The sequence below is a fragment of the Gobius niger genome (assembly GCF_951799975.1).
Source record: "Gobius niger genome assembly, chromosome: 1".
NCBI lineage: Eukaryota > Metazoa > Chordata > Actinopteri > Gobiiformes > Gobiidae > Gobius > Gobius niger.
In genome coordinates, this window is record NC_136852.1 from 69,583,063 (window position 1) to 69,610,074 (window position 27,012).

Genomic DNA, 27,012 nt, shown 5'->3' on the forward strand with positions numbered 1-27,012 from the left:
TGAAAGTTGTGAAACCTGGTTTAAATTCAGTCCCTGTGACAAATTGTGATGTTGTAAATGCATTAGGAAAGTTTGAGATGAGTTTGGACCAGAAAATGGCTATTTGAAATTTGAGTGACCCTGTTTCTTTGTACAATCAGGTATAGCTCCTTTAACCGAGATATCCAGGAATTACCCAAATCTAAAAGAGCGTCAAATGTGGCGAAAACGGGACGTAAACAAGATGCAACAAAAACACAAACGTGACAAAAAAGTGATATAAAAGAGACAAAAAAATATATTTTCAATTTTATAACTTGAAGTGTTCAAGTGTGTTGCTAACCACAGTGTCATGTACCATTTTGCCGACACAATAGACTTGAGTGGAGCTTCCTCAGGCGGTTTCTGAGGCAACCTTTAGCATCTGTCGCCAGTGGCATTTGAACTGTTAGAAGGGCCTCTCTGTGACAGTGAACACATATAGTCAGGATGATCTAAAGCAGGGGTGTCCAAAGTGCGGCCCGGGGGCCAAATGCGGCCCTCAGATTCATTTTTGGTGGCCCTCAGCCGTCTTGCTGAATCAATACACGTTTTCAGAGATATTCATTTTTATTTGAAATGTAATAATTCTACACAATTCTAACCAAACAACTAACATTTTATTGTGAGACAGAGCTGGCATGAAGGTTTTAAGCATAAATAAAGTGTGAGGCACAATTTAAACCTCTGCGAGTCAAAGGCTTCGCGACCACTGACCAACTGATCATTGATCTATGGCCCTTTCCCCCTGTGTACGCTTCAATATGTGGCCCCCCCATGAAAGCAGTTTGGCCATCTAAGGTTAGGTTAGGTTACTTTATTGATTTAACCTCTTAACCCCCGCCTTAACCGAGCACATTTTCTCCAGTTTGGCTTTACCCAGAAACAAGGGGCAAAAGAGCGACAAAAAAGTGCTGGAAAAGCAACGATAAGACAATAAAAAAGCGACAAAAATGAGAAGAAAATGTGTTAAAAACGTGACAAAAACATGTCAAAAACATGATGAAAAATTACAAAAAAATAAAATAAAAAGTGACAAAAAGATGACAGGAAATGAACGATTATAAAAAATGGGGAAACACTACAAAAACACTGCTAAAATGTGACTAACACGCTGCAAAAGAGCAACGAAAACAGGCTGGAAAACTAACAATATCGTAACAAAATAAGCAAAAAATTACAAATTAGAAGAAAAAGTGACAAAAAAAGACGAGAACACAACGGGGCCAAAACGAGGCTAAAATGGATGTAAATCAGGGAAATTATGTCACACTTTTTTTTCCAAAAGAGCGACTAAAACGTGCTGGAAAGGCAACAATAACACACAAAAAAAGCGTCCAAAACACGACTAAAGAGTGATGAAAAAGCAACAAAAACACCTAGAAGAAAGCCACGAAAAAAAGCAACAAAAAGGTGATGTAAAAGTGACCAAAACACAACAAAAATAGTTTTATAAATTTGACAAAAAAGCAGTGACAACGCAACAAAGAGTCAGTTTTGTAGGTTTTTATGAAGCTTTTAGATTTGGGTAAGGCCAAACTGGAGAAAATGTGCTTGGTTCAGGTTGTTTTTCTTATTTTTCAAAAATATGTATTCCATTGGCAGATTTGTTTTTTGTGAGTCAAAAATGCTCAAATTAAGGTAAAATTTTCTTAATCGGACTAATTTTAACTTCTTTTGCAGTGCAGAGGAAACCACAGCCAACAAGTAACAATCACTCTGTCTAATATGAAAAGATAAAGCCTTTATTCCTTCAGGTTGATGCTGTATCAAGTTTAGCCAGTTTGGAAACTCGTGTATTTGTGCCACGAGGACCAGGTCTAAACATCAGGAAACCCATGTAGTAATAAAAGTCCGCATTGTCCCGTTGGCAGGGCGCAGGACCAGGCGGCGATGCAGCTGAGTGAGATGGAGGAGGAGATGGACCAGCGCATCCACGCGGCCGAGAGGAAGTCCAAAGAACAGGTGCATGCTGGGAGACTGCGGACACAGATAAGAAGAGTTTGTACGGCTCTTCCCTTAGAACAAACATACTCGGGCTGGTCTGAATCATGTCCCTGCCATACCTCAGGAGAGGAGACCACGGAAACAACGGATTAACCATTAACCCTTACGTTTAATTAAAACTTATAAACGGAAGAGAGTAGTGCACATTTCGTAAACGCTTGCCACATTATGAACATGATTGGTTAAAACTATAGTAAAAACTGTTGTCTTCAGCGGTACTAGAACTTCCACATAAATTGATTTAGGAAGTTTGTCACCAGCTTATTGGCTCTGTGATATCAAGCTGCTTTAACTGTGGAGTTACCTGAACAATCCACATATAAAGCTCTTACCCATTTTCTCCAGTTCAGCTTTATCCAAATCTTAAACCTTCTTGACTGGAGTTTCATTTGAAAACTACAAAATGGATCTAAACCAGGGGTCTCCGGCTGGTCCCAAAGCCTTTTCATCCTCTCAATATACTTCATGTCTACGGCTGAATTAAAATTGCAAAGTTATTGATTGATTGATCAGCTCTTTCTAAATAGACAACCTGTGCTCATGTTTTAACATTTTCAAGAGCAATGACTGCACATGTCCGGACTCTGCACATAATTTTGAAAGTCACGAAAGAAAAAGTTTGCGGACCTCGAGCTTGTTTAGTTGGAGACCCCTGATCTAAACAGTTCTTTTTCCTCGTGTCGTTGCCGTGTTGTTCTTTTTTGACTCTCACATTTTTGTTGCGTTTTCACAAACATTTTCAGCTCTTCACTGTTTTTGTCACTCCTTTGTTGCATTTTTTTTCCCTTTTTTTGTTGCTCTTGTTGCTTTGTTGTCACTTTTTTGTTCCGTTTTCTTCACATTTTTGTTGGGGGTTTTTTGTAGCTGTTTTGTCGCTTTTTCATCGCCTTTTAAGTCACATTATGTTGCTTTTTTATCACTTTTTTGTCGCTGTTTTGCAACAAAAAAGCTTTGAGATGTGGGTAATGCTAAACAGGAGAAAATGTGGTCGGCTCAGATGGAGGTTAAAGGGGCTAGATGCAAGTTGACCATTTTATACTCACTACTGCCACCTCAGGTCATTCGTGTAACTGCAGCTTCTATATTAAACTGGTGCATGACGGCACTTAGGACCCAAAGTAACACCTTTTTGAGTGACAGTGCAGGATTTTAGAGGCAGTTGTGAACAGGTCTGAGCTCATTCTACACATTAGGACATGGCTGGAACATGTAGGGGAAGAAAATACTTAGTTTTAACATTTTTAAACTCTGTAAAAAAAACTGTATAGTCCCTTTAAGAGGTTAAAAGAATATTTGTTGTTTTCCCCCCTGAGCGTCACTCCACTTGCTACATTAATCAAAGTACAGAGCACAGGGCAGAACCGAACTTTAAGAAAATATTACTACTACACAGGACATGAACATGCATTCGAATAGCACAGGTGCGTTTATGGTGACTGGGCATTACAGGATTATAATTGTCACCACCTGAGTCTGAGGTGTCCACAGTAGTTCATGTGTCTGTGGTCAGGACCTGAATGAAGTGTGTGTTATGTAAGAGCGTCTGATTGAGCCCTGTTTGTTGAGTTATTTATAGCAGTCACACATTTGGAGGGGACTCAGCTGCATGTGTTCACACCGTGGCCAACAATAACGGACACACAGGGTGATTAACCCCTTAACTCCCACCTGAACCGAGCACATTTTCTCCAGTTTGGCTTTACCCCAGTCCAAAAGCTTCTGGAAAAAAGCTGGGATGAAAACAATGATGGAAATGGGACAAAAAAGTGACGAAAAATTTATGAAAAAGTGGCAAAGATGTCACAAGAAAATGACAAAAAATGGAAGAAAAAATGACAAAAATGTGACAAAAAAGACAAAAATGTGATAAAAGTTTGACAAAAAATGACAAAATGTGACAAAAATGTGATAAAAATTTGACAAATAATTACGAAAATGTGACAAAAATGTGATAAAAGTTTGACAAAAAATGACAAAATGTTACAAAAAATGTGATAAAATTTGACAAAAAAATGACAAAAATATGACAAAAAAATGACAAAAATGTGACAAAAAAATGACAAAAAAATGACAAAAAAATGACAAAAATATGACAAAAAAATGACAAAAAAATGACAAAAATGTGACAAAAAAATGACAAAAAAATGACAAAAAAATGACAAAAAATGTGACAAAAAATGACAAAAAATTTGATAAAATTTGACAAAAAAATGACAAAAAATGTGACAAAAAAATGACAAAAATGTGACAAAAAATGACAAAACAAAACAATGAGTTGAATACCCAACAAAAAAATGATGGAAAAAAAATATGATGACGAGGATGAGGAAAAAGATCGGTTCAGGTGGGAGTTAAGAGGTTAAGAGGTTAATAATAATAAAAATAAAATAAATGACCACTTTTGTTGTTTAGGCTGACGTTTTGCTTTTGAAACTTCTGATGAACCTGTATCTTGAATCTTGTTTTCATCATTATAACTGTTTGGCTTGTTGCCCCAGGAGAAGAAGCGCACAGAGTCCGCACTGACCGAGCTGAAGCGGAGCTATGAGACGGAGGTGTGTGAGCTGCAGTGCAAGATCCAGAAGATGCAGATGGTAAGTCCACCTTCCTCAGAGGAACTGTACTGTACATGCTCCTCTGTGATGCTCCCAAGTCGGGTAATTATCCAGGTGAGCTAAACCACGGGCTGCATGTGGGCTTGTCCAAACTACTGGCTGAATATATTAAGTTATGAATAGATTATGAATTGAAAATGATATTCCTCATGTTTAAATGTGCCCATTAGGCTGAGGAGAAGTACAAGAACATCGTCATAAAAGATGAGAGTCCAGCCCTGAAGAAGAGGATCAATGAGCTGATGCTGGTGAGTGATTCAAAACAACACTGACGTCAGGACTTGTTTGGATCATCTTGACTGTCTGTTTCCTGCAGGACAACCAGCGTCTGAAGCAGGACCTGCTCCGGTCCCAGACCAAAGTGTCCTGTCTGCAGAGCGAGATGGACTCTCTGAAGACCGAGCTGACGGACCAGAGCATCAACTACGAGCGGTCAGACATAACACTACACTTTATAAGTATCACAGGGGCTTTTTCCTCAAGGAAACCTGAGCTCTTTGTGGATATTAAAGGGATATTTCTGGATTTTTGACATAGGGCCTCATTTCCTAGTTATCCAGAGTGTTGCTGATTTCTGGAGATATTTTTTTGTAATTCAAGCAGTTCTTATATTTGAAGAGTTTCGTGGCGCTAGGCTAATGCAAGGCTAGTGCATTTCTATGGTATCAGCTAGCCTGCATTAAAAACAGTCTGACCCGCTCCACAGAGCACCTGAGGCAAATCACTTATAACACCAGACTAACCATATAAATGTCTGTCGATTGTCATTTTAACCATTTTGCATTTAAAATAACTTATATTTGAGCAGCATCAGCTTCGGCGGAGTGATCTGCTAGAAAATAGTCCCTCAAAATGCGATCATTCATGTGATGCAAGGTCAGTAATATTCCAAACATGATTCTATCGACACAGACATTTATATGGTTAGTCTGGTGTTATAAGTGATTTGCCTCAGGTGCTCTGTGGAGCGGGTCAGACTGTTTTTAATGCAGGCTAGCTGATACCATAGAAATGTGCTAGCCTTGCATTAGCCTAGCGCCACGAAGCTCTTCAAATATAAGAACTGCATGAATTACAAAAAAAATATCTCCAGAAATCAGCAACACTCTGGATAACTAGGAAATGAGGCCCTATGTCAAAAATCCTGAAATATCCCTTTAACCATAACCATTAGTGGCACAATGGCACAGCGGTTAGTCGATCACCGGCTGGACGGGGCCGGTCTGTGTGGCGTTTGCATGTTCTCCCCTTGCAGGTTTCCACAGGGCACTCTGGTTTCTAATACCACTAAAACAATTTACAATAGGTTCCCTTCTGAGGCCAGGACTGCCCTGGAAATGAGATTCCTAATGTAAGTGGCACCTTCCTGGTTAAATAACAGTCAAAATAAAATAGAAAAAGTAAACTAGCTCCACTGGTTGATTCTGTCCACCATATCATTCTGTTCTACGCTTCAATATTAAACTATAGACTCTTTAGAAAGTCATGATGTGAACATGACCCACATAATTGGACTTTTGATCCTTTAAAATGTAGTAGTAATTTGCTATCAGTAACTTTCTGACTGTACTGTAAATCACACAGAGCTTTTTACTTCAATTTGAATATTTTATTTACTTACTAAGACGAGTGGTTCCTCGTTGAGCAAATCTGTGTTTGACAAAAGCTTCATATCGACATGAAAATGGATAAGTTTAATAAATTGCGTTTGTCTGGTTTTGCTCCTCTCACTAGTGTAATATTTTGGCGGCTCTAACCGACCCTGAGAGTGTCGTTAATCGTAGATCGATCCATACTTTTACCACAGAGACTGGGGCAGAGTCTTTGAGAGCTGCTGTCTGCGTCGGTCTGAGTGCTGAAACAGGATATCCTGGTCCCAACTCGCACAATCAATCCTTTGGAAGAGTCGCTTAGCAACAGCCGGGGGGCGGGGCAATACACAGTCCAGCGATGGTGTGGGTCCCGGGTTGTCCTTGTAAACTTTAAAGCCTCACTGTGCTAACATTTCACCCAGTAAATACAAGCAAACACAAGCCATTCCTTCATAAACTAACTTCGCTGAGAGAGAGGAGCATGATTTTAGTCTTGTTTTGATCCTGATAAACTCTTACTTTGTTTTTTTGTGAGATTTTTTGTCTCATACGATGTGGCCCTCGTCATATTGCCGTCCCGTGACTTGGTGGCTTTTATTACTGTGTAACCAGGTCTAACGTGCTGTAAACATGGAGCCGTTTTATTATTCCGGATGTAGTGACTTGTGTTGAACTGTGTTGCAGAGACGAGGAGCTGATGAAACAGTTTGCAGATGAGCGGGACATCCTGGAGAGCCAGATCGATATCCTGCAGTAAGTGGTAGTGGTTATTTAAGCTTTTAACCCCCACATGAACCAAGCACATTTTCTCCATAGACATAGCCATTACCCACATCTAAAAGCTTCTGGACTGGAGCTTACAGCCTGTAGCCAAGTGTAGCGCCTCACACTTACAAAACTGATGTGAATGGATCCTTTTCGTTGCGTTGTTGCCCTGTTGTTGTCACTTTTCTGGACGTTCTTTTTCATCACAATTTTGCCTCTTTTTTGTCCTTTTTTCGTCACATTTTTTGTCCCTTTTTCATCAATTTTTGTCACTTTTTTGTCACATTCTTGCCCATTTTTTGTTGCATTTTTGTCACTTTTTTGTCCCTTTTTCCCCCCAATTTCGTCCCATTATTTTTCAATTTTCAACCCATTTTTGTCCAATTTTTGTCACTTTTTCGTCCCTTTTTTCGTCATTTTTTCCCTTTTTTGTCACATTTTCGTCACTTTTTTGTCATTTTTTTCCCTTTTTTGTCCCCTTTTCCTCCCATTTTCGTCCCATTATTTTTACATTTTCGTACAATTTTTGTCACTTTTTCGCCACATTTCGTTCCTTTTTTCGTAATTTTTTCCCTTTTTTGTCACATTTTAGTCCCTTTTTCGTCATTTTTTTCCCTTTTTTGTCACATTTTTGCCAAATTTTTGTCCCTTTTTTGTCCCTTTTTCCTCCCATTTTCGTCCCATTATTTTTCCATTTTCGTCCCATTTTTGTCCCATTTTCGTACAATTTTTGTCACTTTTTCGCCACATTTTCGTTCCTTTTTTCGTAATTTTTTCCCTTTTTTGTTGCATTTTTGTTCCTTTAGCGTAATTTTTTTTCCCTTTTTCGTTACATTTTTGCCACTTTTTTGTCACATTTTTCCAATTTTTTGTCGCATTTTTGTCACATTTTTGCCACTTTTTCGTCACATTTTCCTCTTTTGTTGTCATTATTTTTCATGAAGTTTTAAGATTTGAAAGGAAATACTTTTTACACGTCATAGTATCAGATCTGAATTTCTTCGTATAGTAGAGCGGTCGATATCTGAAATGTATGGATCAGTGATAATCTGTTTAGAAGCGTACAGGGTAATCTATACATTTTCGGCTGTTTACACCACCGTACACTAACCGCACTCTTGTGTGACAGGACGGCCAACAGGAAGCTACATGACAGTAACGACGGCCTGAGGACTTCTCTGGAGAGGTTCAACAAGGTAAAGAGATCACTGACCTACGTGTGTTTAAACTGGTGTTTAAAGTAACGTTGACTCTTGTGTTTCCAGTCGGGGAACGGCGGCTCTCCTGCAGCCGTCAGGAACAGGAGCAAAAGCATCTGTTACACCTCGCCCAACACCGTCATGGAGAGGTGAGACTGCCCTGTGTGGAGCTGTGACTGACACAAAGCCTGGAGAAACGGGAATATCCACACACTGACGGACTGTATTTCACTAAGGATAAACAAACCTGAACTTGCATTACTTTTGAGTCAATAGCCTGGTATGAAGACTCCTCACTGAACTCTATCAGGGCATGGAAGCTTTGGGGAACTTTGTAAAAGAACTACAATGATTTTATTATTTGCTTTTCTTTCAATTCTGTTCATTAATATGAATAAATAAGTAAGGAAATGAATACCAGAATTACTTTAAAAAAAAATTGTCAGTGTCATCAGTGGCAGATCATTTAATTAACATACTTTTAAATACATGCAACCACATGTTTTGTCAAATAGGAATACATTAACCACGTGTCAATCTTCTGTAAAAGTACTGTCATTTATAGTCATGTATTTGTGTGGGTCACTCTAAGAGCCTAGAAGTGCAGTGCTGCCCTCTGCTGTCCTCACAGTACTCCTGACCATTATTAAAGGGATATTTCAGGATATTCTCAGGCTTCACTTCCTAGTTATCCAGAGTGTTGCTGATTTCTGGCGATGTTTTTTTTGTAATTCAAGCAGTTCTTATATTTGAAGAGTTTCGTGGCACTAGGCTAGTGCAAGGCTTGTGCATTTCTATGGTATCAGCTAGCCTGCATTAAAAACAGTCTGACCCGCTCCACAGAGCACCTGAGGCAAATCACTTATAACACCAGACTAACCATATAAATGTCTGTGTCGATAGAGTAATTTTAACCATTTTGCATTTAAAAGAACTTTTATTTGAGCAGCATCAGCAACGCAGTGGCGGAGTGATCTGCTAGAAAATAGTCCCTCAAAATGCGATCATTCATGTGATGCAGGTCAGTTAAATTCCAAACATTATTCTATCGACACAGACATTTATATGGTTAGTCTGGCGTTATAAGTGATTTGCCTCACGTGCACTGTGGAGCGGGTCAGACTGTTTTTAATGCAGGCTAGCTGATACCACAGACATGCACTAGCCTAGTGCCACGAAACTCTTCAAATATAAGAACTGCTTGAATTACAAAAAAAAAAACATCTCCAGAAATCAGCAACACTCTGGATAACTAGGAAATGAGGCCCTATGTCAAAACTCCTGAAATATCCCTTTAATCTCTTAACGTCCGCGACACCAACTGCATTTTCAGCTTTACCCAAATCTAAAAGGTTACTGCCTATATTTGAAAGCTGAGACCTACAAAACTCACCTAAATGGATCTTTTTCCTCACGCTGTCCCTTTTTTAGTCACTGCTTTTTTTTAATTGTGTTTTTGTCATATTTTTGCTACATTTTCTTCACTTTTTGTCATGTTTTTGTTGAGTTTTCATCACAATTTTTTTGTCACTTTTTCATCACTTTTTTTTGCCAATTTTCTTTTGCTCTTTTGTGGCTTCTTTTTTGGTCATTGTTTTTTTTTTCTTTCGCTCTTTTGTTGCATTTTCATCCTTGTTTTTGTCTTATTCTTGTTGCTATTTTAATAATTTTTTCAAGAAGCTTTTAGATTTGGGTAAAGCCAAACTAGAGAAAATGTGCTCGGTTCAGGTGGGGGTTAAGAGTTAAAAGGGGTGCATCACACTAAATCAACTTTTTACATATTTTGAACCATCACATTACAATGTTGTTCTGTTTTGGGCCGATAGCGCATCTTTGAGTCATTTTTCGAACTTCTCCAATGGCTGTTCTTAGCACTGTGGCATCAGCTCCCAAAAAGCTGAGGTCCTCAAACTCTTGCTAAACACTCACCAGCTCTAAAATCCAGTGTTGTAGTTCTCTGGGGGACCACACAGCACACTTCTGTAGCATGAGAGGATGAATCACGTGTTTATGAATCACCTTTACTGCCCAGGTTCTGCCAGCGCATGGACGAGTACCCTCTGTACCAGCGGCGGCCCAGCTGTGACTCCCTGGCCCTGGCCCTGTGTGACCCCGGGCTGAGGAGGAGGACCAGCAGTGAGTGTGAGGAGGACAGTCTGCCCGAGGTCTACACCGACAGCGGGCTCTCCACGCTCCGAGGCTCCCACACGGGCTACGACTACGAGGCCGAGCCCAAGTGTCTGCAGGAGGAGGAGGAGGAGAAGGAGGAGGAAGAGGCGGATAACAACAGGACGGACGGCAGTATCATGGAGGAAGAGTTCAGCTCAGAGGTAAGTCAACAGATCACCACTGTCCAAGCAAGACCATTTGGAGTAGTTTCAATTAGAGGTCGACCGATTTTTTTCCAAGGGTTCGAGGTTTTTTCTAGGGCCGATGCCGATATTATACTTGGCCTCTCCAGCGGTGGCCAATTTTATTTGATTACTTTAGGTGATTCAATTAGGGCTGAAACGATTAATCGACGACTAATCGATTATTGAAATAGTCGACAACTATCTTAGTAATCGATTAATCGTTTTCTGGTTCACACAGACTAAAATGGAGCAAAAATGACATAAAAAATGTAGTATTTTTGATGAAAACTTACTTTGATTTTATATTTAGGGTCTGTAGTGTTTTGTACATTGTTAATTTCATTAATAGAGCCTTCAAAAAACATTTCCCTTTAGTTTACTCCATGAACACATCCTCAAACAGCGCCTCTTAAGCTATAATGTGATAAAAAAAATTGAAAAAATTAAATTTTCCTACACCATTCACAGCCAAGCGATTAATCATAAAAATAATCAATAGATTAATCGATTACAAAATAATCCTTAGTTGCAGCACTAGATTCAATCATAGTTTCTGTCCTAGCTTTGATTAGCTGCTATTAACATTAGTTGTGGGGGTACCCGTTTTAAAGCCTTAACCTAGAGCAGACATGGGCAAAATACGGCCCGCGGGCCACATCCAGCCTGCGACATGATTCAGTCCGGCCCACGACTTGTAGGGCATAAATTCATAAGTATGTCAAAAAAGTAAGTCTGTAGCTCATTCCTGTGCGGCGTTATGGATTTTTAAAGAAATTACCAGCATGCTCATTCCAGCCTCTAGGGGGCAGCTCAAATAAAGATAAAAGGAAAGAATTCTACAGGTGTCCAGCAGAGGGCACTGACATAAAGAAAGATCAGGATATAAATGACACATTGTAGTCAAGTGGGAAATGGACAGTCTGCCCCTGGGCAGCTGTGGCTACAATAGTAGCTTGACATGGCTAAATATTTACAGAAAATAATAGTCCTACTAAATAACGGTAGGTTTCAGCTATTCAAAATACACAAAGTTGAGCAGAATATGTTGAATTATTGTGGGTGCGGCCCTCCGACTCCATTTAGGCTTCTCATGTGGCCCCTTATGAAAATTAATTGCCCACCCCTGACCTAGAGGCTTCTTTTTTGTGTCTGAAAGAGCTATCACTTTCAGTCCCGGAGATATCGGCTGTAAAATCACCAAATATCGACCCGATATATCAGTTATATCGGTCGACCTCTAGCTTCACACACAATAAAAGCTCTCGGCTCTCCTGTGTGCCATCTGTAGAACGTTATTGAGGGACTTCCCAAGAGTGACGAACAACAGTATGAGGTTTCTCGAGCAGCAAACGAGGGCGTGGAAGAGAAAGAGATTTTATTCAGACTGCCTCAGCTCCCTCTCTTCTAAAAGTTACCTGGCCCACGGTTACACCTGGATTGTATGTTTATTTGCTATGTCACTAGCATTCACTCTGCTACTGTGGCAATCCATTGAGCACTCTGCCTCTTCTCCTTTAATTGTTAATTTTTAGACTACTTAAGAGCCTTTGTTGAAATCTAGTGAAGTAAAAGTAATGTATTTTCAACAAAAATACTACCCAGGTAACATACAGATCGTCAAAATCTCACGCAAGTCAATTTACTTACGTGTTTACCTTAATAGATCCTTCCCGTAGTCCCTCTGGGGGTAATACAAGTGTTAATGGGATGATTGGGGGGTCTTTCATCTCCCCCGGTGTCTCTGGCCAGAAAACCACATTTGCAACTTTACTGCCTACAGGTCGGAGTCACCAATACACACTAATGGAATCACGAGGAAGAAGCTAACAGGCTAACGGGCAAAGCTAACTGTGGGCTAGCGCTACTTTAGCAGGATGTACAGCCAAGTTTGACTGAAAAAAATTATCTCCATTGTGTCGTTGGCTGTACAATATCCCTCTGTCCCTTTGTCTTTTCTGTTGCAACATGCTTCGACACCTGCAGTGGCACTTTTGGCCTCTAGGGGCATGAGTTACTTAGTACTGCTTTAATGACTACCTCTGAAGTGGGAAATTTACCTGTTACTAAAGAATATTGTACTGTCTAATTGTGGTCTTTGGGATTCATGAATTGCATGCAGTCAGATTGTAATTATGCTAACCTGTGCAGTATTATGACTCCTCTTACTGTGTGTCGGCAGCAGACGGAGACGTTGGACGCCGAGTCTGCCATCGGCTCCGACACCAGCTCTGTCCTGGAGTGGAAGCCCACGGACTCGTCTAGCATGACCATAGCCGAGCCCAAAGTGAGGAAAACGCTCAGCGCCATCAACATCCAGGTAAAGCCGCTACAAAGCGAGCACACGCAGAGGGGGCTGTGTAACTGTGTAACTTACTCTGTCCCGGGGCAGAAGGAGGACGTGGACAGCACAGACCTGGGCTACATGACCTCAGAGAAGGCCTTCAGGATCGTGCTGGCAGGAGACGCTGCAGTGGGCAAGTCCAGCTTCCTCCTGCGCCTCTGCAAGAACGAGTTCAAGATGCACTCCGGCACCACGCTGGGTACGGGCAGCTCCACTCTACCACAAGTTAAAATAGTCTAAATAAGATCAAGTTTGTTGATGAAAGTGTTGATTTGAGTCAAAAATGAAAATGATCTACCAGTGTCTTTTTGCACTTTAACCTCCCGCCTTTAACTGAGCGCGATTTACCCAAATCTAAAAGCTTCTTGACTGGAGCTTACAGACTATAGCAGAGGTCCAATATTTGGGGTTTTACAATATCGGCTATGGGCCGATATAGCGCCGATTTAGGCCGATATCTCGGGACCGAAAATGATTGAGACTTCCTGTTTTTTTGCATTGGAAAGTCAAAATTGGAAGCTTTCACTGCTGTGCAAACCCTACTTAGGGCTGGGCGATATATCGATATTTAAGATATTTCGATACATTTTTAAATGAGATAAGGAATTAGACCATATCGCGTATATCGGGATATTTCAAATTCAGATAAGCTACTAAGTTAAGAAAAAGAAATGTGTAATTTCAAGCTGATTTAAAAAAAAAAAATCTTTATCTTATTTTTAAACTGAGCTGCCCTATTTTTTTTTCTAGACTATTTTTATTTAAGATGTTTTTTTTATTTAAATGTGCACCATATGGAGCTTTGTTATACAGTGTTTATGTTTACATTTCAAAGACAGTTTTCAATAAAACTACCTGCATTTGGCTGTGACTTAACATTTCATTTCACAGCTCTCACTTTTCGGAAAAAATATCGGGATATATATCATATATCGATATTGAACCAAAATACATCGGGATATGACTTTTTGTCGATATCGCCCAGCCCTAGCCTTACTTTAAATCACTAAATTAACAGGATTATCGGCCAAAGATATCGGTAAAAAATATCGTCGAGCATATCGGCTTTGGCCTTAGAAAAACCTATATCGATCGAACTCTAGCCCATAGACCAGTGTGATGCCTCATTTGAAAGCTAAGACCTACAAAACTGATTCTAACTTTGAGGCATTGTCCCCACATTTTTGGCTAATTTTTTTGCCGTTTTTGGCGTGTTTTGGTGTCTTTTTTTGTGTGTGTTTCGGTCACTTTTTCATTGCATTTTCGTCGCTCTTTCGTGACAAATTTTTTGTTGCTTTTTCATCACTCTTTAGTCGTGCTCTTGACTCTTTTTCGTTGTGTGATTGTTGCTTTTCCAGCATGTTTTTGTCACTCTTTTGCAGCGTTTTTGTCAAATTTTGGTGACTTTTTTTGTTGTGTTTTCATCACTTTTACATCTCACTTGTCACTTTTTTGTGTCTTTTTTTGCGTTTTCGTCAACTTTTCTCATGGTTTTTCATCACGCGTTAGTGTTTTTCCAGCACATTTTTGTTGCCCTTTTGACACTTTTTTTCTTTTAGATTTGGGTAAAGCCGAACTCAAGAAAATGTGCTTGGTTAAAGTGGGGGTTAAGAGGTTAAATAAAATATCTGACTGAGGCCAGATTAAAACAGATTTGAATGTTTGCCGATCTCCATCACTGTCATTTCTTCCATTTTAATCACTTAATAGTGGGTTGTGTGCCCTCTGCTGGCACATTGTGTCACTACAAGCTTTCCCATCATAACACATAGGAGTATTTTCAAGACTTGACCATTATTTTGAGTTACTGTAATTGTTAATTGCTGTTCTAGGCGTTGATTTCCAGATGAAAACGTTAATCGTGGACGGGGAGCCGACTTTACTGCAAATATGGGACACGGCGGGACAAGAGAGGTACCACAAGGTTCTAACTGAGGTCATATTGAACATACGACTGTTGCATTTGACCCATTTCTGGTTCCAGGTTTCGGAGCATTGCCAAATCGTACTTCCGCCGCGCAGATGGCGTCCTGCTGCTGTACGACGTCAGCTGTGAGAAGAGCTTCCTCAGCGTGCGCGAGTGGGTGGACATGATCGAGGTAGCTCCAAGTTTATCCAAGTTAACGCATTTTACATTTGATCTGACTTGACCATAACATCTCGGTAACTTTCCTTTACATGCAGCAGATCAGTAAGTTTGGGTTTATGTAAATGTCGCATGCTGTGTGTTGTTTTGAACCTGTGTATGTCGTTTCCAGTGTCTGAGTTTGGTCCTTACGCGGTTCCCCCTCCATTCCCCCAGGAAGAATCAAGATGTTTGAAATGTGTTTGTGAATGATTTTGGACCACAGCTCACAGTGTAAAAAAGGAACAGGCCACCGTTTTTACATATGAGATATGTTCTTACCTGAGCTTAGACGAGTTCATTTGTACCTGTCTGGTCTTCACGCGTGCCCTCAGTCACATAAACACAGCACAGACGGTGTTTGCATTTAGCCTCTCCTCCTCTCTTCTATAGCTCCAAACTAGGTGAAGAAAGAAGCTACCAAGCTCTTCCACTTTTTTCTAAGCGGATAAAAAGGGGAACTATATTGTAGGGCGTAATATTACCAGGAGTAGTTTGGCATCCGCACAATAAAGTGAAGATATGATGTCGAATTACTCCTGGTATTATTACGCCTTACAATATAGTTCCCCTTTTTATCCACTTAGAAAATCCATGTTGTTTAATTTTGTGCTACTATACTTTATTGTGTAGCACTTCACGTAACTATATTTAAACAACACCAACTCCCTGTACAAGAAGGGCCAAAGTCGCCTCCACCTTCTGAGGAGACTGAGGTCCTTCGGAGTGAGCAGGCCTCTGCTCAGGACTTTTTATGACTCTGTGGTGGCCTCTGCTCTCCACTACGCTGCCGTGTGCTGGGCCCCGGGCAGCACAGAGCTTGACAAGAACAGACTGAACAAGCTGGTCAGGAGGGCCAGCTCCGTCCTGGGCTGCCCCCTGGACTCTGTGGAGGAGGTGAGGGACAGGAGGGTGTTAGCCAAGCTCACCTCCATCATGGACAACACCTCCCACCCACTGCACGGGACTGTAGAAGAGCTGAGCAGCTCTCTCAGTGGAAGACTGAGACACCCTCAGTGCAGGACGGAGCACTACCGCAAAGCCTTCATCCCCACTGCTGTCAGACTGTACAATAAGACTGTGAAGTAACATGTGCAATAATCTCTGTATCAGCTGCACTTTATTAACTCTGAGTGATCTTCTTGAACGCCGACTGTAACAAGTGAATTTCTCCTTTGTGAGATCAATAAAGGATTATCTTATCTTAAATAAGGAAAATGTGGAAGAGCTCCGTAGCTTCTATCTTCACCTTGTTTGGAGCTATAGAGGAGAGGCTAAATGCTAGCGCCGTCTTTGCTGTGTTTACATGACTGAGAGCACGGGTGAAGACCAGACAGGTACAAATGAACTTGTCTAAGCTCAGGTAAGAACAAATCTCAGTATGTAAAAACGGTGGCCCATTCCTTTAATTAAACTAGCTTGAAAACAGTATAGTAACAATACAGACTATTTAACCTTTTACCCCCCTAACCGAGCGCAATTTCTCCAGTTCGGCTTTACCCAAATCTAAAAAATTCTCGACTGGAGGAGAGCTCACAGCCTACAGGCCAGTGTAACGCCTCATTTGAAAGCTACAAAACTGATCTAATCTCTTTTTCTCATGTTGCTGCCGTTGGAGGTTTTGTCAGATTTTCATCACTTTTTTGTCAATGTTTTGTCTTGTTTTTGCTGCTGTTTTTGACTATTTTTCAAGAAGTTTTTATATCTGGGTAATGCCAAACTGGAGAAAATGTGGTCGGTTCACATGCATTTTCTCCAGTTCGGCATTATCCATATATAAAAACTTCTTACAACATATAGGTCAGTGTAAATCCTTATTTGAAAGCTCTGGCCTACAAACTAATAACTTTTTTGTTTCGCTTTCGCCGCGGTTTCATCACATTTTTATTGCATTATTGTGGCATCAGTCTTATCAGTCTTTAGTCGTGTTTTTTGTCGCTTTTTTATTGCATTATTGTTGCTTCTCCAGCACGTTTTTTGTCGCTATTTTGACTCTTTTTTTTTTTTTTAGAACTGGAGAAAATGTGCTTGGTTCAGGTGGTGGTTAAGAGATTAAAGCAGTCGTACTAAGCCACATGGACATTTAACCACACCTGCTCCATATCGGCATACATTTTCTTTCCCCACCTGAACCAAGCACATTGTCTCCTTAAAGGAACAGGCCACCGTTTTTCCATACTGAGATATGTTCTTACCTGAGCTTAGACGAGTTGATACGTACCTGTCTGGTCTTTGTGCCCGTGGAAGAGCGTGGTAGCTTCTAACTTCAAACCCGTTTGGAGCCATAGGAATATACTGGGAGAGGCCAAATGCTAACACCATCTTTGGTCGTTTTGCGTGACTGAGGGCTCACACACAGACCAGACAGGTACACATCAACTTGTCTAAGCTCAGGTAAAAACATATCTCAGTATGGAAAATCGGGTCAAAATAACAACAAAGACAGGTGAAAACGAGGATGAAAAAGTCACAAAAACCCAACAGAAAAGCGACAAAAGAGTGACAAAAATGTGGCAAATCATGAGACAAAAACGCAACAAAAAAGCAAAGCAAAAATGTCAAAAAAGTGACGACAACGCGGCAACAATGCCAGGAAAAAGATCCTTCTAGATCTGTTTTGTAGGTCTTAGCCTTCAAATGACGTGTTACTCTGGCCTATAGGCTGTAACCTTTTAGATTTGCCACTGCTGCCGACAGAGGGCGCTCCAAGCCAATTCCAGATCCTGACCAGACCCAGTCTCTCACTCCTTACTGTCTGTTGTTTACATAGACATTGTTTTAAAATGTGAATATCAATGTTTAGGAACCAAAAATGAATGTGTTGAGCCTAATTTATCCACTTTAAATTAAATAAATACTTCAGTCCCCTCAGCCAAGGGTTAAAACTGTGTGACAGAATGTTTTCCTTACAATATTAAAGTGACTTCCTCGTCTGCGACAGGACGTGTCTCCAGAGGACATCCCCATAATGCTCGTGGGTAACAAATGTGACCTCAGACAAGACGGCCTCAACTGTGTTTCCAGCAAGTACGGAGAAAAGCTGTCGATGGTACGAGCTAATGGGATTATACACCTCCCAGAGCAACCCAACCCGACTTAATCTTTTTGTTTTCGCAGACCTACAGCACTTTGTTCTGTGAAACTAGTGCTAAAGAGGGCTCCAATGTTCTCGAGGCAGTTCTGCACTTGGCCAGGTATAAAAACACATGACATTACAGTGACTTTTGCTTCTTGAACTGGATGGAAATGCTGCTGTAGAATCCAGAGGCATGTAGTCTCTGCTGCCCTCTGCTGGGGGCACACTGTATGACATATGGATCATGAGTGCAACAAAGGCTTTGAGAGGAAGAAAACGCTCAGTGTGGGTTTTATTCTAGCCAGGGCTAATATGACATTTTTAAATCGTGTGTAGCTGATAGACGATTAGGGCTGGGTACGGTAAAACATTTTTTCGACACCGATGCTTTAGCGATACTAGGATTTCGATACCTGACCTATTTGTCATATAGAACCATAAATAATAATGTAAATGTATTCTCTTTCCTTTCAATTCTTTTCTTTTGCATTTGTATCATTTGTTTAAGGTGAAACAAACCAAAAAGTAAATTTAAAGGGACTATACAGAGTTAAAAAAAAATGTAAACACATTTTCCTCCCTCTACATGTTCCAGCAATGTCATAATGGGTAGAATGAGCCCAGACCTGTTCACCACAACTGCCTCTAAAAGCACTCAAAAAGATGTTACTTCGGGGTCAAAGTGCCGTCATGCACAAGCTTAATATAGAACCTGCAGTTACGTGTAAGACCTGAGGTGGCAGTAGTGAGCGTAAAATATCCATCCATTTTCTTCCACTTGTCCGTTAAATCACATTGCACCAGCCCCTATGGCTCCTCCTGCAGGTGGTGGGTCCACAGAAGGACGGCCTCATAGTTCTAACCGGGCCTGTTGGTCTCTCATGAGGGGCTTCTGAACCGCTCTGTCTGACCCGTCATCTAGGACCTGTTTGCCCTGGGAGACCCTACCAGGGACCCTACCCCTTTTTTTTTTTCGTTTCCCCCAATTTTTCTGTGTTTTTTTCCCCAAGTTTCCCCAAAATGTTCTATCCATCCATCCATCCATCCATTTTCTTCCGCTTCATCCGGGGCCGGGTCGCGGGGGCAGCAGTCCCAGCAGAGATGCCCAGACTTCCCGATCCACACACACCTCCTCCAGCTGTTCTGGGGGGACCCCGAGGCGACACCAGGCCAGCTCGGAGACATAGTCCCACCACCGTGTCCTGGGTCTTCCACGAGGCCTTGTCCCACTAGGACATGCATGGAACACCTCCCGCGGGAGGCGACCAGGAGGCATCCGGAACAGATGCCCGAGCCACCACAGCTGGCTCCTTTCGACGTGAAGGAGCAGCGACTCTACTCCGAGCTCCTTCCGGGTAACTGAGCTCCTCACCCGATCTCGAAGGGCGTGCGCCCAGCCACCCTGCGAAGGAAACTCATTTCGGCCGCTTGTATTCACGATCTTGTCCTTTTGGTCATTACCCAAATCTCATGACCATAGGTGGTCATGAGACCACCTATGGTCGATCGGTAAATCGAGAGCTTTGCCCCGACTCAGCTCCCTCTTCACCACGACAGGCCGATACAGCGACCGCATGACTGCTGACGCCGCACCGATCCGTCTGTCGATCTCACGCTCCACGCAAAATGTTCTAATTTTTCCCAAAGTCTTGTCTGTCTTTTTTTTTATTTTATTTTTATTTTGACCCCCGTTTTTTCCCCCCAAGTTTAAAAAAATAAATAAATCCTCCAATCCACTTTTTTTCTCACATTATTATTTTTATTTTTTATTTTAACATTTCTTTTTGTAAAATTTTGAGGACCATCTGTATCAAAAATGAAATACAAAGATTTTATGTTTCTTTTGGGACCTGCTTTCGATACCTTTATTTTTTGCATACCAGTAGTGCCTTTATTTTGGATACCAGACTGGTATCATTTAACACTACCCAGCCCTACAGACAAACATGCTCAGCCAGTATGAGAGTCTACTTTACTAATTTGAACAAAATGTCTTTAAGATCCACAGCTGAGATTCCTAAAATTAGAGAACATCCGAAGAGAACAGCTTGTTAACATAATTTGCTTCTGTTTTCAGGCAGGTCAGAAAGCACCACACCTCCGCCGACGAGATGACCCGCCACCAGTCCCTCCCCAGTCTGCACGCTCCGAAGAAGAAACCCAACTTCTCCTGCTGCACCTGATCAGAACATCGGCCGCTGACGGACTATTTTACCCAACGTGTAGCACAACCGAGCGGGACCAAACGCAATCTACTGACCATTTTACTTTGACAGTTTTAAAGCTGAATGTTTACGAGGGCTGAGGAAGTGAGCAAGAGAGTGAGTTTTTATGTGCCCGATCATTTTAAGTAATGAATAATTTGAATGTTGTGTAACTTTAACAAATATCACAGACAAGTAGATTTTTTAATTTAAAGGGATGTTTCAGGATTTTTGACATAGGGCCTCATTTCCTAGTTATCCAGAGTGTTGCTGATTTCTGGAGATATTTTTTTTTGTAATTCATGCAGTTCTTATATTTGAAGAGTTACAGTGGGGGAAAAAAGTATTTGGCCAAAATCCAATAGAATGTCTACGTGAAACTGACCAAATACTTTTTTTCCCCACTGTATTTGGTGCTAGGCTAGTGCTAGGCTAGTGCATTTCTATGGTATCAGCTAGCCTGCATTAAAACCAGTCTGACCCGCTCCACAGAGCACCTGAGGCAAATCACTTATAACACCAGACTAACCATATAAATGTCTGTGTCCATAGAGTCATTTTTGGAATAAAACTGACCTCGCATCACATGATCGCATTTTGAGGGACTATTTTACTACTAGCAGATCACTCCGCCGCTGCGTAGCTTATACAACCACGAGACTGATGCTGCTCAAATATAAGGTATTTTAAATGCAAAATGGTTAAAATTACTCTATGGACACAGACATTTATATGGTTAGTCTGGTGTTATAAGTGATTTGCCTCAGGTGCTCTGTGGAGCGGGTCAGACTGTTTTTAATGCAGGCTAGCTGATACCATAGAAATGCGCTAGCCTTGCATTAGCCTAGCGCCACGAAACTCTTCAAATAAAAGAACTGCTTGAATTACAAAAAAATATCTCCAGAAATCGGCAACACTCTGGATAACTAGGAAATGAGGCCCTATGTCAAAAATCCTGAAATATCCCTTTAAGTAGGAAAATCAGGGCAAAGTGAAACATAAGCATAGAATGAAAAGAGTCTGCTCTATTCTCAATCATTTTTAAATAAGGATAAATTGAAACATCCTACCACTGATTTACTGCACGTTTTTACAGATTTTACTAGAAACTAAAATGTGGCACTTGAAGCGGGACATGACCTTTGTCCAAGGAGCACAGGATTATGGAAAGTGACTTTTATTATTTTTGCACAGCCAGGATTAACAGAATGTTCCTTGATCACACCGTAGGTACAGGGGTCTTTATGGGAGAATGTAGCACACCTGTACAGGACTACCTTAACAGTGTTATTTTTTATGGAAATGTTTAATATTTTAGATGGATTTTATGAAATATTAATAAATATGCAAAAATATGTGTTTCAAGAGGTTTCTAACATAAACCTAATCATCTGTGTATTTAAAATGATATTGTGTTATGCTATGTGAGGGGAAAAAGTTACTGATTCAAATTGGCCACTTCATCTTATTTTAATTCATTAGAACAAATGGAACAGAAGTAGTTTCTTCATTATGGAGAATAAAGTGCAGACAATCAGACCTGTTGTATTATTTTCTACCAGTAGGGGGAGACATGAGGAACTGTGGCTACATGAATGAGTGTAGGGTTTGTGTTAAATGTATGGGTGTTATTTCAGTGTGATTAAGGCCATATGAAGGCTCCTGATTGGTTGTTGCAGTGTTACATATTAATACAATAATTACATAATTGGAGGACAAAATGTTTCAGAGGTAGAATAATGAGAAGATTTACCTGCCATCTTAGAGTTAGGTTTAGGGTTGGCAATTATGCATATCTAAATGTCAAAGCGTATTGACTGGAGACCTTACAGCCTACATGCCAGTGTGATACCTCATTTGAAAGCCAAGACCTTCTAGTTTCTAAAAATATGTGCGAGATCTGTGTGAATGGAACACAACGTACATCACATTTGCCATTCATAACCCTAACCCCTAACCCCAGCTTCCTGATTGGGGGGTCACACGCTGAGAAAGTGGAGTACTGACTGACTGAGTTGTAGATTTGAGACATAGTTTAAAGTATTTTGTGACGACGTCATGAAATCAACCTTCAGGCCCTGTTTGCAGTTTGGAACAGGAGCTTCAGCTGCTCCTTTAGCCCGTCAGGACCATTGACAGTAGATTGTGGCTCATGTACTTGAACTCCACAGGATATGTCAATAGTAGAAGCTGCAGGTGGAGCTGAGGCAGATCCATGACGGAGAAGCGGATTCACCGTGATGGTGCGCCCTCTGCTGGAACAGCGGATCCACGACAGTATTAATATAATTATGTTTTACAATTACATTGTTAGGATTGGGTTAGGTTAGGGTCTTTAGGATTAGGTTAGGTTAGGATCGGTTGGGTTAGGGTTGTTAGGGTTAGGTTAGGGTCGTTTTGATTAGGTTAGGGTCTTTAGGATTAGGTTAGGGTCGTTTAGATTAGGGTTAGGTTAGGGTCTTTAGGATTAGGTAAGGGTCGTTTGGATTAGGGTTAGGTTAGGGTCTTTAGGATTAGGTTAGGGTCGTTTAGATTAGGGTTAGGTTAGGGTCTTTAGGATTAGGTAAGGGTCGTTTGGATTAGGGTTAGGTTAGGGTCGTTTTGATTAGGTTAGGGTCTTTAGGATTAGGTTAGGGTCGTTTAGATTAGGGTTAGGTTAGGGTCTTTAGGATTAGGTAAGGGTCGTTTGGATTAGGTTAGGGTCGTTTGGATTAGGTTAGGGTCTTTAGGATTAGGTTAGGGTCGTTTAGATTAGGGTTAGGTTAGGGTCTTTAGGATTAGGTAAGGGTCGCTTGGATTAGGGTAAGGTTAGGGTCTTTAGGATTAGGTAAGGGTCGTTTGGAATAGGGTTAGGTTAGGGTCTTTAGGATTAGGTAAGGGTCGTTTGGAATAGGGTTAGGTTAGGGTCTTTAGGATTAGGTAAGGGTCGTTTGGAATAGGGTTAGGTTAGGGTCGTTTGGATTAGGTTAGGGTCTTTAGGATTAGGTTAGGGTCGTTTAGATTAGGGTTAGGTTAGGGTCTTTAGGATTAGGTAAGGGTCGTTTGGATTAGGGTTAGGTTAGGGTCGTTTTGATTAGGTTAGGGTCTTTAGGATTAGGTTAGGGTCGTTTAGATTAGGGTTAGGTTAGGGTCTTTAGGATTAGGTAAGGGTCGTTTGGATTAGGTTAGGGTCGTTTGGATTAGGTTAGGGTCTTTAGGATTAGGTTAGGGTCGTTTAGATTAGGGTTAGGTTAGGGTCTTTAGGATTAGGTAAGGGTCGCTTGGATTAGGGTAAGGTTAGGGTCTTTAGGATTAGGTAAGGGTCGTTTGGAATAGGGTTAGGTTAGGGTCTTTAGGATTAGGTAAGGGTCGTTTGGAATAGGGTTAGGTTAGGGTCTTTAGGATTAGGTAAGGGTCGTTTGGAATAGGGTTAGGTTAGGGTCGTTTGGATTAGGTTAGGGTCTTTAGGATTAGGTTAGGGTCGTTTAGATTAGGGTTAGGTTAGGGTCTTTAGGATTAGGTTAGGGTCGTTTGGATTAGGTTAGGGTCTTTAGGATTAGGTAAGGGTCGTTTGGAATAGGGTTAGGTTAGGGTCTTTAGGATTAGGTAAGGGTCATTTGGAATAGGGTTAGGTTACGGTCTTTAGGATTAGGTAAGGGTCGTTTGGAATAGGGTTAGGTTAGGGTAGTTAGGGTTAGGTTAGGGTCTTTAGGATTAGGCTAGAGTCGTTTGGATTTAGGCTAGAGTCGTTTGGATTTAGGCTAGGGTCGTTTGGATTAGGTTCGGGTCTTTAGGATTAGGTTAGGGTCATTTGGAAAAGGGTTAGGGTAGTTAGGGTTAGGTTAGGGTCATTTGGATTAGGGTTAGGTTAGGGTCTTTAGGATTAGGTAAGGGTCGTTTGGATTAGGGTTAGGTTAGGGTCTTTAGGATTAGGTTAGGGTCGTTTAGATTAGGGTTAGGTTAGGGTCTTTAGGATTAGGTAAGGGTCGTTTGGATTAGGGTTAGGTTAGGGTCGTTTTGATTAGGTTAGGGTCTTTAGGATTAGGTTAGGGTCGTTTAGATTAGGGTTAGGTTAGGGTCTTTAGGATTAGGTAAGGGTCGTTTGGATTAGGTTAGGGTCGTTTGGATTAGGTTAGGGTCTTTAGGATTAGGTTAGGGTCGTTTAGATTAGGGTTAGGTTAGGGTCTTTAGGATTAGGTAAGGGTCGTTTGGATTAGGGTAAGGTTAGGGTCTTTAGGATTAGGTAAGGGTCGTTTGGAATAGGGTTAGGTTAGGGTCTTTAGGATTAGGTAAGGGTCGTTTGGAATAGGGTTAGGTTAGGGTCTTTAGGATTAGGTAAGGGTCGTTTGGAATAGGGTTAGGTTAGGGTCGTTTGGATTAGGTTAGGGTCTTTAGGATTAGGTTAGGGTCGTTTAGATTAGGGTTAGGTTAGGGTCTTTAGGATTAGGTTAGGGTCGTTTGGATTAGGTTAGGGTCTTTAGGATTAGGTAAGGGTCGTTTGGAATAGGGTTAGGTTAGGGTCTTTAGGATTAGGTAAGGGTCATTTGGAATAGGGTTAGGTTACGGTCTTTAGGATTAGGTAAGGGTCGTTTGGAATAGGGTTAGGTTAGGGTAGTTAGGGTTAGGTTAGGGTCTTTAGGATTAGGCTAGAGTCGTTTGGATTTAGGCTAGAGTCGTTTGGATTTAGGCTAGGGTCGTTTGGATTAGGTTAGGGTCTTTAGGATTAGGTTAGGGTCATTTGGAAAAGGGTTAGGGTAGTTAGGGTTAGGTTAGGGTCATTTGGATTAGGGTTAGGTTAGGGTAGTTAGGATTAGGTAAGGGTCGTTTGGAATAGGGTTAGGTTAGGGTCTTTAAAATTAGATTAGGGTTGTTAAGGTTAGGTTAGGGTCATTTGGAATAGGGTTAGGTTAGGGTAGTTAGGTTTGGGTCTTTTGGAATAGGGTTAGGGTCTTTAGGATTAGGTTAGGGTCATTTGGAAAAGGGTTAAGTTAGGGTAGTTAGGTTAGGTTAGGGTCTTTAGGATTAGGTTAGGGTTGTTAAGGTTGGGGTCATTTGGAATTGGGTTAGGTTAGGGTCATTTGGGAACAAATATAACAGGCAATGCATACGGTTCAAAGTTATATTATATTTATCAATCAACAGAAGCATCTAGTTACACTTTCCAAACTTGTTCATAACAAATTAAATATATATATTTTGAAAACACGTAAATAACCCAGTTACTGACTCCTCACGTACGTTAAGTAGATCAACATCAATCTTCAGTAGAGGGCACACTATTACGGTGGATCTGTCTCGCCTTTCCTCTTCCACCTTTAAAAAGAGATGCTAGGGGTTTTCATTAGTTAAATCTAGCACCCCCCCCAGCGGACAGTCGGAGAACCTCGCTACCAAAAGCACTGTCACATTTCCATACGTCAACTGCGGAAATGCCCCAAAGCAGGTTTGTAAGCCACAATTAAAGGGTACCTACAGCGACCTAGACAAATCGATAAATCAGTTAACTCCTCAGCTGGTGGCTCGCTCTATACGGGCCGCCTCCTGTCAGCCCCCCCCCCCCCCCCCCCCCCGCCCCCTCCCCAGTGTCTGCTGCTGCTGCGCGTGTCCCGGGGCAGGTTGCTCTGAATAAATGCAGCATATGTTCAGTATTGGCCCTTATGTGGAAGTGTCTGTTTGCTCGGCGCTGGCACGAGTTTTCTCCCTCCATCTGTTTACATTGTCACGGGGCTTGATGAGGCGAGACCAGTCATTTGTCAAACAACATGCGGGGGAGCGGCGGCGGGGTGTGGGGGGGGCGTCTAGTGTAACAGGGGGATAATTAGATAAGAGGTCTGTGCAGCCGAGAGGTTAATGGCAGTAATGAATATATTAGCGGAGACTAAAGAGCGGCGTTCTGATTTGCATGCGCGGATTAGGAGCAAAACTTAATTACTGTAATGCGTCTTGAGGAATATGCGTGTACAAGTATCTAATCGCATCATTTATCAAGGCTTTCGAGGGCGCAAACTGGGTATATTCACTTTTAATTCTTAAAGGAGTCATATCACGCATTAGAATCACTCCTCAGCGTTTATATTTACGTTTTAAATACTGAATATATGACTATGAAGGCAGTGATATAGAGTCATATGAGTCTGGGGCACCCTCTGCAGGCATTAGTGAGAATGGCATTTCATGAAACTGAAAACAAGCTTCCACTGTCAGCTAATGGCATGGCTCAGAGAAGGTCCGGTGATGGATTAGGGCCTTTGAAAATGTGCAGCACACTTTTGCCATATACGAAGCAATAAAATACAGACTTGAGTAGTAGAAGAAGAAACAACCAATAGGAACAGGATTAGTCCAAAATGTATAAATGAAGCAAAATATGACTTAAGTAAGGGATAATTTGTAGATATATATACATTATCCCGCTGATTATACGGCCATTTTCCAACTGAACACACAAAATAAACTTCATACACTTTTATGAAGGCCAAATGATTTATTTAAAGAGGGGGTATTATGCTTTTTTCAATCACATAGCACAGTCTATATCACACTACAATGATGACCAAGCCTTCTGTTGGTCTGTAAATGCAGTAAATTAGAATACCTGCCTTGTATAAAATGTCTCTCTCAAAATGGCTGTAGTGAATGTCTTGAAATAGGTTTCTGTCTCTTTAAGAACCTCTGACCCTTTCCGACACGCCCCCTCCACACGCTGTCTGTGGCATCAGTGGGGAGGGGGTTCTGCT

At 41.3% G+C, this 27,012-nt stretch overlaps 1 protein-coding gene across 2 annotated transcripts in view; it reads left to right on the top strand.

Annotated features, from left to right (window-relative positions):
• The window catches only part of rasef (RAS and EF-hand domain containing), a gene marked incomplete at both ends in the record, with an annotated part of 35,828 nt that extends 15,553 nt beyond the window's left edge, over nt 1-20,275 (top strand). The window contains 15 exons of one of the 2 annotated variants that reach the window (XM_079552270.1): nt 1,893-1,983; nt 4,524-4,619; nt 4,811-4,888; nt 4,957-5,072; nt 6,917-6,985; nt 8,127-8,193; nt 8,263-8,345; nt 10,229-10,526; nt 12,733-12,867; nt 12,940-13,090; nt 14,724-14,805; nt 14,876-14,990; nt 17,958-18,065; nt 18,134-18,210; nt 20,170-20,275. In XM_079552270.1, coding sequence (XP_079408396.1) covers nt 1,893-1,983; nt 4,524-4,619; nt 4,811-4,888; nt 4,957-5,072; nt 6,917-6,985; nt 8,127-8,193; nt 8,263-8,345; nt 10,229-10,526; nt 12,733-12,867; nt 12,940-13,090; nt 14,724-14,805; nt 14,876-14,990; nt 17,958-18,065; nt 18,134-18,210; nt 20,170-20,275 — 1,672 coding nt within the window. Of the gene's footprint in view, nt 1-1,892; nt 1,984-4,523; nt 4,620-4,810; nt 4,889-4,956; nt 5,073-6,916; nt 6,986-8,126; nt 8,194-8,262; nt 8,346-10,228; nt 10,527-12,729; nt 12,868-12,939; nt 13,091-14,723; nt 14,806-14,875; nt 14,991-17,957; nt 18,066-18,133; nt 18,211-20,169 lie in introns of both variants that reach the window. The other variant, XM_079552269.1, reaches the window with a different exon arrangement.
• Nucleotides 20,276-27,012: the final 6,737 nt, after the last annotated feature.